This window comes from Xyrauchen texanus, chromosome 18 (assembly GCF_025860055.1).
Source record: "Xyrauchen texanus isolate HMW12.3.18 chromosome 18, RBS_HiC_50CHRs, whole genome shotgun sequence".
Classification (NCBI taxonomy): Eukaryota; Metazoa; Chordata; class Actinopteri; order Cypriniformes; family Catostomidae; genus Xyrauchen; species Xyrauchen texanus.
In genome coordinates, this window is record NC_068293.1 from 8,243,009 (window position 1) to 8,258,160 (window position 15,152).

The 15,152-nt window shown below is 36.4% G+C and overlaps 2 protein-coding genes across 3 annotated transcripts in view; both read right to left on the reverse strand.

The window, feature by feature from the left end:
* Positions 1-1,302, reverse strand: part of LOC127659277 (prostaglandin F2 receptor negative regulator-like) — a 43,965-nt gene extending 42,663 nt beyond the window's left edge. The window contains exon 1 of the mRNA XM_052149024.1: positions 1,015-1,302. Coding sequence (XP_052004984.1) covers positions 1,015-1,066 — 52 coding nt within the window. The 5' untranslated portion in view covers positions 1,067-1,302. The remainder of the gene's footprint in view (positions 1-1,014) is intronic.
* Positions 1,303-6,113: 4,811 nt separating this feature from the next.
* LOC127659280 (uncharacterized) lies at positions 6,114-13,004 on the reverse strand. Of its 2 annotated transcripts, none has more exons than XM_052149028.1 (6): positions 12,890-13,004; positions 11,712-12,005; positions 11,331-11,582; positions 10,870-10,935; positions 10,504-10,653; positions 6,114-8,895 (listed from the first exon to the last, which is right to left on the reverse strand). In XM_052149028.1, the coding sequence occupies exons 1-6, from the start codon at positions 12,945-12,947 to the stop codon at positions 8,738-8,740; spliced, it is 978 nt and encodes a 325-aa protein (XP_052004988.1). In that variant the 5' UTR covers positions 12,948-13,004; the 3' UTR covers positions 6,114-8,737. The 2 variants fall into 2 exon arrangements, with proteins under 2 accessions (XP_052004988.1, XP_052004989.1); XM_052149029.1 differs by lacking the exon at positions 12,890-13,004 and adding an exon at positions 12,257-12,337.
* Between the last annotated feature and the right edge of the window lie 2,148 nt (positions 13,005-15,152).

A 15,152-nucleotide genomic window follows, 5' to 3' on the forward strand; every position in this document is an offset into this window, starting at 1 on the left:
ACAGAGATCTTCTTAAAAATAAAATCCTCATTTGTGTAGAAAGAAAGTCAGACACATCTGGACCGGCATGAGGGTGAGTAAATAATAAGACAATTTTCATTTTTGGATGAACTATCCCTTGAAAGTGATCATATTTACTCAAGAATTATTAGTTTGATGTACAAGTCTGTCAGAAGATTCTGGAACTGACAAAAGGGAAAACTGAACTTCACTTCTGTTCACAATAATTGCATATATTGGCCAATTAGCCAACATATACAGTCAGTATATTATTCTAACAACTTGTGTGTGTGTGTGTATATATATATATATATATATCTCTCAGGTGAATGTATATTAAACATGTTTGAGCCATTTAATCTGCTTGAAGTTAACATGTTTATCTCCCTGACTCCCATAGGATCATTTCACACAGACTTAAATTAGAAGCTAAACTCTGGTGGTTGGCATGTATAGAAGTGAACTGAGAGCCTTACACACTTCAAACATATATAATAATTCAACAGTGAAGGTTTAGGGATTGTAAAGACTGAGGGGGAAAGAGCCAAAAGCAATAAACCCCAAAGCTCCAGGCAAGGAAAAAAGAAAAACAAAAAAGCCTCATTGGCAAGAACTAGTTTATGTTCTATTGCAGGATTAGCAGTATTAATTGACCTAAATAAAGTGATAAGGAAGGACTGTGGACAACTTACCAAATTACCAGATGGCCTATACTCATTTTGACACTTGGTATTAACACTCCTTTATAACTGCTTAAAATAATGGCACATTTACAAAGGTGAAGGACATGACTTATATGGTCGACCTGACACAAAACAAGATAATTTTGTCATACAAAATAATAATGAAATTAAAGACAAGAAGTGAACGTGTTTGTAACTAAGACCGAATTTACGTCCAACGTGTTGGTTAAAACCCAAATTAAATACAAGCACGTACTTACATTGTGGGTAAATATAAACCACCATGCCGTGATTTCAAAAACGGCAACCGGCGTTTCTTAAATCAACTTACCAAGCGCGAGACATAAAACGCACGGTTGAAACAGTCCCGTTCTTTTATCCATCTTGTAAAGGCGCGAGTTTTTCCCACGGGCTCGCTTTTGTCATTCAAGAGTGGAAAATCCTCCTGTGAACTCCGCGTGACTTACTCTGTACCCAAAAGTTGAATCAAGTTTTGATCCACTCTATTCAGTCTTTTAAATGCTTCGGTGTTGTGAAAAATCACTCGTTTAGTTGGGCCGGTGGATTCAGATCTGTACATGGTTCATGATAAATCTCAGTACAGTAGGCTGGATTGGCACGATCGCGCCCGGAAGTGTGTGAGAGGAAATTTTCTCTCTTGTTGGATGACGAAGGGGGGCATGGGCGTGCTGTTCGCCTCAGGTGAAGTATCGCCGCACCCAGGCAATGAGCAGCGGAGACTCGTGACAGCGCAGGCAAAATACAGGCGCTAATTATCTCACCCAGAATAACTCAAAACGTCTAGAGACACTTTGCTCCCCGAACCACCTACTTTTATCCTCAGATCTTCTCACTACGGCGCAGAATGAATCATTTATGGCATAAAAGATGTACACATTACATATTTGCACATATGGCAAGAATCTGTCCTTTCATATTTCAAAAAATGTCATTTATGGAAAATGTGCTTTTTGATCATACATACATAAATAAATAAATGCAAAATGCATGTATGCATAACATAGCAAAACATTTCACAAAAATACGTTTGTTAGTTTGGTGTTCAAAATTAAGTGAAAACTGCTTGGACACCTGTGGGAACTTAAAGGGATAGTTCACCCAAAAATGAAAATTCTCTCATAATTTACTCACCATCATGCCATTCCAGATGTGTGTGACTTTATTTCTTCTGCAGATCACAAATTAGATTTTTAGATTAATATTTCAGATCTGTAGGTCCATACAATGCAAGTGAATGGGTGCCAAACGTTTGAAGCTCCAAAATCCTCATAAAGTACTCCAGTTATTTACTCTATGACTTCTGAAGTGATATGATAGGTGTGTGGGAGAAACAGATACAAAAAAAGTCATTTTTTAATCATAAATTCACCTGGCACAGAATGTTAAATTAGTTCTTTTGAAAAGTCCCAGCTTCATTTTGGTTTTTTTGCAAATGTTATCTGATGCAATGAAATCTGTGAATATTAAGTGTGACTTTTTGTAAACCCTTTACAATAAGGTTCCATTTGTTAACATTTGTTAACAACATTAACAAATGGACAATATTTTGACAGCATTTGGAAATCTTAGTTATTGTCAATTTAAACATATACTATTTAGATGTTAACAATAAAACATTTTATGACAGCATTTTGCCCCCTAAATTAAAAAAAAAATTAAAAAATTGTCATCTTTGGTGGCATTTTTGCCTTGAGAACCCCTTTTTTCCAGCCCTGGTATATAATTACATTTGAACTGTTTGTGTACACACAGACAAGCACACACACACACAAACTTATAAAAAGATTTAGAAGTGTGTGTGTGTGTGTGTGTGTGTGTTTGTGTTTGCACTCATGTAGATCTACAGATCAGGTGATACATTAAGTGTGGTAGGACTCACAGGTCATTGCACCTTCTAGTAAGCCACAGTATAATGCTTGTGTTAAATGTTTTGTACTACTATTTTTACTCCTTGATGCAGAGCATATGGTTGTTGGCCTGGGACCACAGTCACACCGCAGTGACCTGAGACACACAAAGCATGAGCCAAAGCCAAAATTCGTTAAGGTACAATCACATTCCTTTTCACAGTTCCTACAGATCTCCATTGTGCATGGCTCACCCCAGCATTAGTGCTTTCAGAGCAAACATATCACACCCTTGAGACCTGCCTGCATTACACAAGAACAGCTAGCTCTCTTCTCCATGCTGGGTGTACTGCATGAGCACAGCCCAGATGAACATATGCAAACAGTGTCGCAGGCACGTGCACTCTTAAATCAATAAAACATAATCACTGTGTCAGTCACTAGAATGATGTTGGACTGAATGCTGTCAATCAAACCCATTACTGTGTCACCAATACTCAGAGTGGTCTATTCAATAACCATGTATTTAGTCATTTGGAAAGTTGTCCACAGTGTACTCATTCCAACTTAAATATATGGACTGATTCACTGTTTTCTGCATTCACCTGAAATTCTGTCATCATTTAGTCCTCCTCATGTCATTCTGAATCTGCATGACTTACATTCTTTGGCAGAACATTAAAGGAGAGGTTTAGGAGATTGTTTGAGCTGCTCTCTTCCTTACAATTCTAATGGGGACTGGGGATGTCAAGCTCCAAAAAGGACAAGAAAATACCATTAAAGCATCATAAAAGTAGTACATATGATTTGTGCACAAAATTTTAAGTCTTCTGAAGCCAAACAAGCTTTGTGCGAGGAACAAGTTGAATTTTAAACTGTTATTCACTGAAAATCTTGCTTGACAGCCGTGGTCACCATTCACTTTCAATGTATGTAAAGGAGCAGCTTGGATATTCTGCTATAGATAACTTTTTTGGGTGAACTATTACTTTAGTATCCTGTCATTACACAGCATAATCCAGCAAGAGTAAAGCTATGTTCTTCTACCTTAGGATCCTTCATCTCTTAGAAATGACTACATATGACTACAAATGTATGCTTGCATAAGCTTGTGCACATTTTTGGAGGAAAAATATTTGGCATCTTTGTTGCAACCTGCTGTGGTTTCACAATTCAAGCCTTTTACTAATGCCGATGTAGGTTTGTGAAATATCATGTAAAACGGCTTTGTTGGGGAAGGAAACAAAGGTACATGTCTATCTAAACTTTTCTCAAACAAACAGTCTCAAACATAGTTTATCCAACACAGCTTGATCAACAGCACTTTCTAGTGGCGATAATCTGCATGTTCATATTTTAGAGGAAAGAGGACTTGATTGGGAGTTTGGGCTTAATGTCTGTTCTTCTAATATTTGCCATAAATTGTCAAAATCAGGAAGTCAGATTAATCAGATAGACTACTATAGTAATCTATTAGAAAATCCGGCACATTCCTGGTAGGTCGGTTCACTTGTTGTCAAAAACACACCATGAATAAAATACAATGAGTTGACTACTCAATTGATTAAGTAAACTGTTGTTTTTTTTAAGACAAGTTCAAGGAACATAGACATTTGAGTTATGAGCCTAACACTTTTAGTTTCAAGTAATTTTTTTATTAAGACAACTTGATTTTTCCAATAATGACAACATTAGGGTTTACAGTGCAAGTTAATATACAAATGATGTAAAGAGAGAAAAAAGATGTAATGGAGAAATATCTGTTTTTCACCACACTTTCCTGGAATAGGATAGAGGTAAAACTAATATATATATATATATATATATATATATATATATATATATATATATATATATATATATATATATATATATACAGTGGGTACAGAAAGTATTCAGACCCCTTAAATTTTTCACTCTTTGTTATATTGCAGCCATTTGCTAAAATCATTTAAGTTCATTTTTTTTCCTCATTATTGTACACACAGCACCCCATATTGACAGAAAAACACAGAATTGTTTAAATTTTTGCACATTTATTAAAAAAGAAAAACTGAAATATCACATGGTCCTAAGTATTCAGACCCTTTGCTGTGACACTCATATATTTAACTCAGGTGCTGTCCATTTCTTCTGATCATCCTTGAGATGGTTCTACACCTTCAGTTGAGTCCAGCTGTGTTTGATTATACTGATTGGACTTGATTAGGAAAGCCACACACCTGTCTATATAAGACCTTACAGCTCACAGTGCATGTCAGAGCAAATGAGAATCATGAGGTCAAAGGAACTGCCTGAAGAGCTCAGAGACAGAATTGTGGCAAGGCACAGATCTGGCCAAGGTTACAAAAAATTTCTGCTGCCCTTAAGGTTCTTAAGAGCACAGTGGCCTCCATAATCCTTAAATGGAAGATGTTTGGGACGACCAGAACCCTTCCTAGAGCTGGCCGTCCGGCCAAACTGAGCTATCGGGGGAGAAGAGCCTTGGTGAGAGAGGTAAAGAAGAACCCAAAGATCACTGTGGCTGAGCTCCAGAGATGCAGTCGGGAGATGGGAGAAAGTTGTAGTAAGTCAACCATCACTGCAGCTATCCACCAGTCGGGGCTTTATGGCAGAGTGGCCCGACGGAAGCCTCTCCTCAGTGCAAGACACATGAAAGCCCGCATGGAGTTTGCTAAAAAACACCTGAAGGACTCCAAGATGGTGATAAATAAGATTCTCTGGTCTGATGAGGCCAAGATAGAACTTTTTGGCCTTAATTCTAAGTGGTATGTGTGGAGAAAACCAGGCACTGCTCATCACCTGTCCAATACAGTCTCAACAGTGAAGCATGGTGGTGGCAGCATCATGCTGTGGGGGTGTTTTTCAGCTGCAGGGACAGGACGACTGGTTGCAATCGAGGGAAAGATGAATGCGGCCAAGTACAGGGATATCCTGGACGAAAACCTTCTCCAGAGTGCTCTGGACCTCAGACTGGGCCGACGGTTCACCTTCCAACAAGACAATGACCCTAAGCACACCGCTAAAATAAGGAAGGAGTGGCTTCACAACAACTCCGTGACTGTTCTTGAATGGCCCAGCCAGAGCCCTGACTTAAACCCAATTGAGCATCTCTGGAGAGACCTGAAAATGACTGTCCACCAACGTTTACCATCCAACCTGACAGAACTGGAGAGGATCTGCAAGGAGGAATGGCAGAGGATACCCAAATCCAGATGTGAAAAACTTGTTGCATCTTTCCCAAAAAGACTCATGGTTGTATTAGATCAAAAGGGTGCTTCTACTAAATACTGAACAAAGGGTCTGAATACTTAGGACCATGTGATATTTCAGTTTTTCTTTTTTAATAAATGTGCAAAAATGTCAACAATTCTGTGTTTTTCTGTCAATATGGGGTGCTGTGTGTACAATAATGAGGGAAAAAAATGAACAAATGATTTTAGCAAATGGCTGCAATATAACAAAGAGTGAAAAATTTAAGGGGGTCTGAATACTTTCCGTACCCACTGTATATATATATATATATATATATATATATATATAGGTACTGTATATACATATCAACAACATACCTATTTACAGTAAATACGCAGTATCCCATAAGTTAAAATGAAAAGAAAGCATATAAAACAAAATATTCAAAATATATGAATAAATGTTATCCAATCCCAGAATCAAGTCATATGAAGGGGAAAATTAAATCTTCTGATGCTGTATTGGACAAAAGTTGTGCAAAACTATGTAAGAGAGATTGAAAGAATGCAAAACACTTTGTACAATGTGTGTGTGTGTGTGTGTGTGTGTGTGTGTGGTGGGGTATTATTTGTGGTGGTTTGTGAAGGTACATTCCAGGTCATGACACATGCAGTAAGAACATTTGCTTGTCATTGCGCTGAATTCTTCATCGTCTTACATACTATTCTGAACAGGGTTGTAACTTGTACTGTACTCGCTGTAGAATATACATGTCGCCCGTTACAGATTATCATCAGTCATTTCTTCACATCCTCTCTTTGACACAATTAAGTAAGCAGAAACTCATCTCAAGTCTCAATAACATACTTTGGTCTCTGGTGAAATGTATATCTGGAAGGGGGTTTTAGTTTCTGCACTGCTGTGCTCAGATTATGTGCTAGTGTGAGTGAGTGATGAAATGATGAGCATGGGAATCAGAATGAAAATAAAAAAAGTTATTGCTCTACTGCAATACATCGGTTGAAGAATGTTTGTTGCTCAGAAATACATATTTTACTCAAATGGAAAATTAAAATACTTTGGAAATTATTCTCATTAGCTGTTTTAAGATAAGAAGCCATTAAAACTAAAATGTCAAAAGCAAAAAAACATGCAAAATACAGCAATTGCAAGTTCATAATATTTCAACTAAAATCATGCAGCAATTTAATTAAAAGCTGAAAATATTGAAGATGCCAACATATTCCATTTACTTCTCACTAAAAACAATCAAGTTTTATTTTGGACTTTGTGTAACGTACCTCAAAAAGCAGCATTCAACTCACATTTTCAAGTTGACGCTAGACATTTAGTAATAAAAGTATATTTTATTGAATCACACAATGGGCAAATTTATATTTCTGTGCAAAGCTCAATATGATAAACAGCAAACAGAAGTGCCCACATTCACACGTGCAAACCTAAACAACCAAGAGAGCTTTATAGTTTTCACACACCACTTGTGGGAAACCTCATGGCCTTTCAAGCATTTAACTTGAACCTTTCCATCAATAAAACTGTGATTTGATAGCTCTCTGTGTAATTTGGCTAGATGATAAATGCTCTGTCCATCATCTTCAAGTTTCAATCAAAAATTTTCTCTCATAAATATGTCCTTAAAACTTATAACTATTAAATAAAATTGGTTGTTGTTTGTGGCTTGAAACGATTAATGAACAGAGTAAATCTAAAAAATATATATGAACTGAGTGACTGTGTGGGAGAGATTTATGTAATGCAGTTTGTTAGAGCAGATCTTGCAACCACATTTGACTAAGATCAGTTAAAACAGGAAAAGTGCAATTCTATTGTGCTTGCATGTACAAAGGTGGTCTTGCAGAGCACAATCACAATAGTTCCTGTAGAAGTGCATATAACCTGCGGAAATGACCTAGTTTCAGTGGAATATTTATATTCACAAAGGGAATTATTGATATGCTGTTTGTGTAGAAAAAAATCATATATACACTACAAGACAAAAGTTTAGACATAGACTTGACTGTACGGGTTTTTAAATACAAAGTATGTTTTTTTTAAAACCTGTATGATCTAAATGTTTAAATGTTTTTACAAAACTATAATTTAATTACATTTTTATTTTATTAAATTTGCATTTTTTTAAGTGGATTAACTGGACCAGATAATGTACGAAAAGCAATCAACTTGTGTCTAGCGTACATGTAAACACATTCAGTGCTGTTTAAAAGGCATCTCAGAATACACTTCGTGAAGTTGGTTGAGAGAATGTCCAGAGGGAGCAAAGGGTAACTCATTTTAAGAAAATAAATCTGAAATGAGAATTAAAATGTTTTGGTCGCTACATAATTCCCATAATTCCATTTGAGTTTTGTTGACTTTACGATAATTCTACAATGTGGAAATGTTTTCCCTCCCCTTTTCTCCCTAATTTGGAATGCCCAATTCCCAATTTGCTCTAAGTCCTCGTGGTGGCGTAGTGACTCGCCTCAATCAGGGGGGTGTGGATGACGAATCTCAGTTGCCTCCGCCTCTGAAACCGTCAATCCGCGCATCTTATCACGTGACTTGTTGAGCGCGTTACCGCAGAGACGTAGTGCATGTGGAGGCTTCACGCTATTCTCAGCGGCATCCGCACACAACTCACCACACGCCCCACAGAGAGCGAGAACTACATTATAGCAACCACAAGGAGGTTACCCCATGTGACTCTACCCTCCCTAGCAACCGGGCCAATTTGGTTGCTTAGCAGACCTGGCTGGAGTCACTCAGTATGCCCTGGATTCAAACTCTTGACTTCAGGGGTGATAGCCAGCATCTTTACTCACTGAGCTACCCAGACATGAAATTTTACAAAATGAATAGGTATGTCAAAACTTTTGGCTATTGTTATATAAATCAGAAATTAAACATGATATAAACAATACTTATTTCACATGATTATATTGGTGGTCTCAATGTTTGTCCCAGATTAGTCTAAATATAAGAGGGTTCAACACTAGGGGGTATTATGGGGGCGGGTATGGGTGGAAGAGGACGCTGGCTTTTGGATAGCCTTTGAGATGCATTTTCTTGATTGTACTGGCAATCACGCTGATCTGGCATAAGAGAGATAAGCCGAAATTCTTGCTCCTCTACAGGAAATAAAAGAGAGAGAGAGAGAGAGAGAGAGAGAGAGAGAGAGAGAGAGAGGTTTGAATGATAGGTTGTTGTTAAAGGTGAAGAGTATAATTTACATTTATGCATTTGCATTTACATTTATGCATTTGGCAGACGCTTTTATCCAAAGCGACTTACAGTGCACTTATTACAGGGACAATCCCCCCGGAGCAACCTGGAGTTAAGTGCCTTGCTTCAGGACAAAATGGTGGTGGCTGTGGGGTTCGAACCAGTGTCCTTCTGATTAACAGTTTACCAGTTATGTGCTTAGACTACTACACCACCACCACTCACATTTCTGCACCACTAGCATCAATTTCTGCACCACTAGCATCACCTAACGTAATTGTAAAAACAATGGCTGTTTTCAAACAGGTTTCCTAAATACTTCCCCTGTGCTCATAGGTCACCAAAACGGATAGCCCCACCCCAAGCTCCCACATATGTTTGAACCAATGTTGTTAACTCACCTTCATGTTGTTTCAAATCTGCATGACTTTCTTTCTTCCATATAACACCAAAGGAGATGGCAGAATGGCAGAATGGCAGCCTCATTTAAATTTTTTTTTATATCTGTAATGAATGGTGACACTGGCGAACATTCTGACATATGGTTATGAAACAACAGGAGGGTGAGTAAAAGATAACATGATTTTAATTTTGGGGTGAACTGTCTCTTTAAGCTGGGATAGGAGAAAGTATTTTAAAATGTAAAAAGAATGACATCACCTTTTTCATTTCATTCATTCATATTTCCGGTTAAATGTGAAAGCGTTCTGTTCATTTTTGGGTCATTTTTGACCCGTTTCATCTTAAGCTTATATTTGGTCAAAATCATTTTGGCTTCTCCACAGCAATGAATAAATGATTGAGTAAAGAAAAACTAAGTATGAAACTGATTTCTAGGGCACTGCAAGGGGGTTGCTAGGGCATTACTATATGGTTGCAAGATGGTTACTGACTTGCCCAAGTCATAAGTGACCTTCTCCAATTCTCTAAAACATCCTGATGGACCTTTTCAATGGAAGTCTATGGGATTTTTCAAAAACAAAATTTGCCCACAAGGTAGACATTCTGAAATAAAAATGTTCTTGAATAAAAAAAACGTGATTCTTCATTTGTGTCAAAGAGATTCAATTTGTAAGTATCCTAATTATCATTAATTAGGGTTTACTGTATATTTAAAGAATCGTACCATTGATATATAGATGGCACTCTTTCCAGATTAAATTGTGTTTAGTGTAAAAAACAAGCCTATGTCAATGTTCATCTTTATAATCAAAAGTGAGTGTGCAGTACTGTATATTTACTGTACTCTACCAGGGTCTTTTTGACAAAAGTAAAACGGTTGTTTGGAATTTTTTCCCAAAACAGAAGGGTTAAGCAAGCTTCAGTTTGAGTGACTGAACATTTATTGAATATTTACAACTGATTATTTGATTTCTCCATTCTTCTTTTATTTGAATGACTGAATGACTTCCCTACCCTCATTTACACTGACAGATTTCCTCATTTGCTCTGTTCCTAGGGTGAATGTAAAAATAGTGACAAATGCTTCTGAAAAGAGTTAACCGGAAACATACCTTTCGCGAGTTTCTCGCTCCGTTTGCAGCAGCGGCAGAGACAGACTATACAAATGAGGAGGAGTACGAGGAGGAAAGTGCCACCTCCAGTCAGGATCACTAACATCCACAAAAAGTCCAAGCCAAAGAGATATTTCTTCTCAGACATGTCTAATGCGGGATAAAACAGAAACGGACATGATCAACAATGTCTTCACCACCTTTTATCATTTTAGTGTAAATACCAAATGATGATCTGCTTTACATTTAATATACTGTATGTAATGAGGGATATATTGATATTATATGTAAGGGATATTGTACAAGTTAAACTGGTAGCCAACATCAGAAGGAGCTTCATGAAATAGATATAATCAAACTATTTACCGTCTTTTATATTTCCCTTGTCGCTCTTCACTTCTTTTTCTTTATTGTCATTCATTGGATGTTGGCCTTAAAAAGGTTAACAAGAGTTTTGTTTAGATTCCGCACAGACATGGCCTTAAAATCATAAACATACATACAGAACATCAAATCAATCAAATGTATGGAGACCCAAATAATATTTGGACACTTTTCGAGACTTCACAAGTTAGAGTCACAATTAATACTGTAAGATTCCACTGCATTATTAGATGACAAAATGTCAAACCATCTGCCAGACCTGCCCATTTTTGTGAGAAAAAAAAGAGAAAATAATAATAATAATTTCAAGTGTGCTTGTACTATCTTTCTTTAATAAATGGTTTGATATTTTGTTCATGGAAAGACATTCATAAGTGTGGTTTATGTGTCCAAATACTTTTGGGGCCACTGTATATTTAAAACTATTTTGGTATTGCACCTACCTGAATCAGAGCATAGAGGCTGGACTTCTTTTGCTGACTTCACACTAATCATGTTTTTGACTGTGCATGAGAACTTATCTCCAGCCTTGAGGTCAAATGAGTTTACATGTAAAACAGCATTTGCCATGTTGGACTCAGTCTTTCCATTTTTCATCCATGATACAACAACCTCAGAGTGGTTCGTAGCATTACAAGTTAGAGTGACTCTGTTTTCTTCACACATGAATATGACTGTAGGTTCGGCCACTGGCTCTGAAATGCACAAACAGCAGCAAGTCATGTACATTGCTGTAGCAATATGCCATAATGTATCACAGTTGGTCTTACATTCTATTGTTTAGGGCAAAAAGAGAGGAGATGCAAGAAAAGACGGCAGCATACCTTGCACACAGAGCTGTTCTTCGTTTTTCTTTAAAAGACGTCCGTTACTGTTATAGACTTCACCCATGTACTTTCCTGACTGCTCTAACTGTATGTTCTTCAGTATCAGAGCTCCAGTGGGGTCTATGTTGAACACGTTGACCGAAACTTTCATGCCCTTCTGAACATACACCCTCCTTTCATTATGCGTCCAGGAAATATGGCTTTCAGCTTGTAATTTTTCCTCACCCATTGGAATAATAGCTTGTTCACCCACTGCTTTGTAGTTACATGATGAATTACTCCCAGGATTACCTAGAAATAAAGTGGTGTGTAAAAAATCTGAGCAAACATTATATCTCATAAGTAACAAATGTAAGTGTATCAAGCACACAGTCACTGTGACCTTAAAATATTGCCAACATGATTTCATTTAAAGGAATATTCCGGGTTCATTTCAAGTTCAGCTCAATCGACAGCATTTGTGGCATATTTTTGATTATCACAAAGAATACATTTTGACTTGCTCCTCCTTTTCTTTAAAACAAAGAAAAAAAAATACTCACGGTTTGAAAAGTTATGACATGATGATGTAATGTCGACAAAACCTAAAATAACTGTAAAAATTACTATTTAAACAACTTTATACGTCAAATAATACAGGGTTAGTTTTAACAGGAGAATTAATGTAAGTGCTTTTATAAAATTATGAGCTTCACATTTGTGCCTTTAAACCATCCAAAAATTGGCCCCATTCACTTCCATTGTAAGTTCCTCACTGTAACCTCGATTTTTGCGGGTTTTGTATAAAGAAAAGGAGGGACGAGTCAAAATTATTTTTTTGTGATAATCAATATTTTGCCACAAAAGCTGTCAATTGAGTTTCACTTGAATTGATTTTCCTTTCATTTTCCTCTAAGACAAGCGTGAGAGAAAATACTTTTGACCTGTTTAACTCATATACATTTTACATCAGAAACATGTGCTTGGCTATTATTAAAACTGAGTCACTATGATATGCAAATTATTTCTGCTTGCTATTACTACATTTTCTTTAAACGTAAACTATAAGTAAAATGCTTATAAGAGATTTAGGTTTTCTGTTTCAAAATTTTGAGGGCTGATAAATGAAACTGGAATTCAAACCAAAATTAATTTCATGTTAATCTTCCAGAAATGGCATTATAATAACAACTTACCAGTGGAGAACACGACAGTGAAATTGAAGAAAAGTAATATTGCCAAGATTTGCAGCATATTTACGTGAGTCTTTAAGCAAGGCTGTATTGTTTTAAGATGACAAGCTCACAGTAGTATCATTTCCTGTTTGTCTTTGGGGGGGGTTGAGGATAAGAAGGTTCGTTTTCTGTCAGTAATTCACAGCAAAAGAGTGAAAACTAAACGGCAATCTTGGGGTATGTCTGGAATAAATTTGGCCAGTAGGTTTATCAAGACTGCAAAATGAATACATTCTAAAACAAACAACAATACAAATAATAATGATTATTTTATATTATAATTTCATAATTATTGTGCAATAATTTTTTATTATTATTATTTTTAAATAAATTAAGTTTATTTACAAGACATCTAGAGATGCAATTTGAAGTTGCATTTTATTATTTTTGGAAACTACTTTGTTTAAAGTTTTAAACACACACACACACACACACACACACACACACACACACACACACACACACACACACACACACACACACACACACACGTGTACACACACACATGTACATACACACACACGCACAAGCACACACACACATGTGCATGCACACACACACACGTGCATACACACACACACACGCATGCACACGTACATACACACACAGGCACACACACACACACACACAGGTACATACATTACACACACACGCACAAACACACACACACATGTGCATGCACACACACACGCATGCACAAGTACAGACACACACATGCACACACACATACTTACATACACGCACACATGTACATACACACACACACACACAGGTACACACACACACAGGTACATACACACACACATGCATGCATGCACACACACACACGTATAAATGTTGCACTGTGAGTAATCAGAATTCCTTTCAGAACATTATGAAATAGATGTATAGAAGGTGGTAATTCTCTATATATTTATTTATTTATTATTTGTATGATAGTCATTTTATTCCTGTAGCTAATTTGTAATTGGTTAAACTGATTTTAACATCCCATCCTGTTACAACACTCTGTGTTCTCCCCTAAAACATTTCAACTTATTTAGTTATTAATACATTATTTTGCAACAGATCAAAACAATTTATGCAAAACTGTTATGATAATCATCAAAACCACTTTACCTTTTTACAGTTTTTGTTGAGCGCTTTAATAATATTATCGTAATTACGTGGTAAAACTTAGTACATAACTCCAAATACATCACACTTGTAACATAAACATCTCTCACCACACAACCATTGAGCCATCAAAATATGTTTCTTGTGAAATGTCATGAGAACATATGGTTTAATCACCAAAACACAACACAATGATAGCTTTTCAGTTTAGTCGTTTTAAATACCGGTGCATCCAATAACAAGCAATGCAAGATACATGTTTCAAATTAACCTTAAAGATGTTAATAATTTTTTTTACAGTACTGTAAAGTCACATTACATTGCCTGACCAAATTGACATTACTGTAAATATATAACACCTGTAACATCAACCCAATGTGTAATCAAAGGATGTGATCAGTGCAGACACAGTATGATGCTGAACTGACGTTCTCTGTCAATTCTGACAGTACAGTATATGTTGTCAATACATGATACAGTAAGAATTCTGTAACAAGTACAGTAATGTACACTGTAATGTAATTTACTGTTCTGTACTCTTACAGTGCAGTATGACTTAATTGACTGTTTACATTTTCAGATCGGGTGAGTAATTACATTTACTTTTAGACATTTAGCAGACACTTTAGTGACATACAAATGAGAGAGATTCATACATTTGTCACAGTCCTGTAATTTGCTTTAGTTGCAGTAGTTCAGCCTTTGATTACTGAATCACATAATGGACATTGATGGCCCAGATTTCATTGGGCTCATCAGTACCTGCCATCTTCCTCCCTCTGTTGCCCACCTATGTGACCTCTGTGACCTCTATAACTGGTCTCCAGTTTAACTGATCTGTTGCGATATTAGTTCTAAGAGTATTGAAAATGTACCACTAACTTTTGAAAATAGTACCAAAGCAAATAAAAAACTGTATTTGCTAGAATTTCTATCAATAATATGTCACTCAATTAATAGGAAAGGAATAGTTCACTTAAACTTTAAAAAAAATGTAAACTAAATAAAACCTACAAATACAATTTCTCTCATCATTTACTCCTAGATGTGAATGATTTTCTGTCTTCAGGAGAACACAAATGAAGATTTTTAGAAGAATATTTCAGCT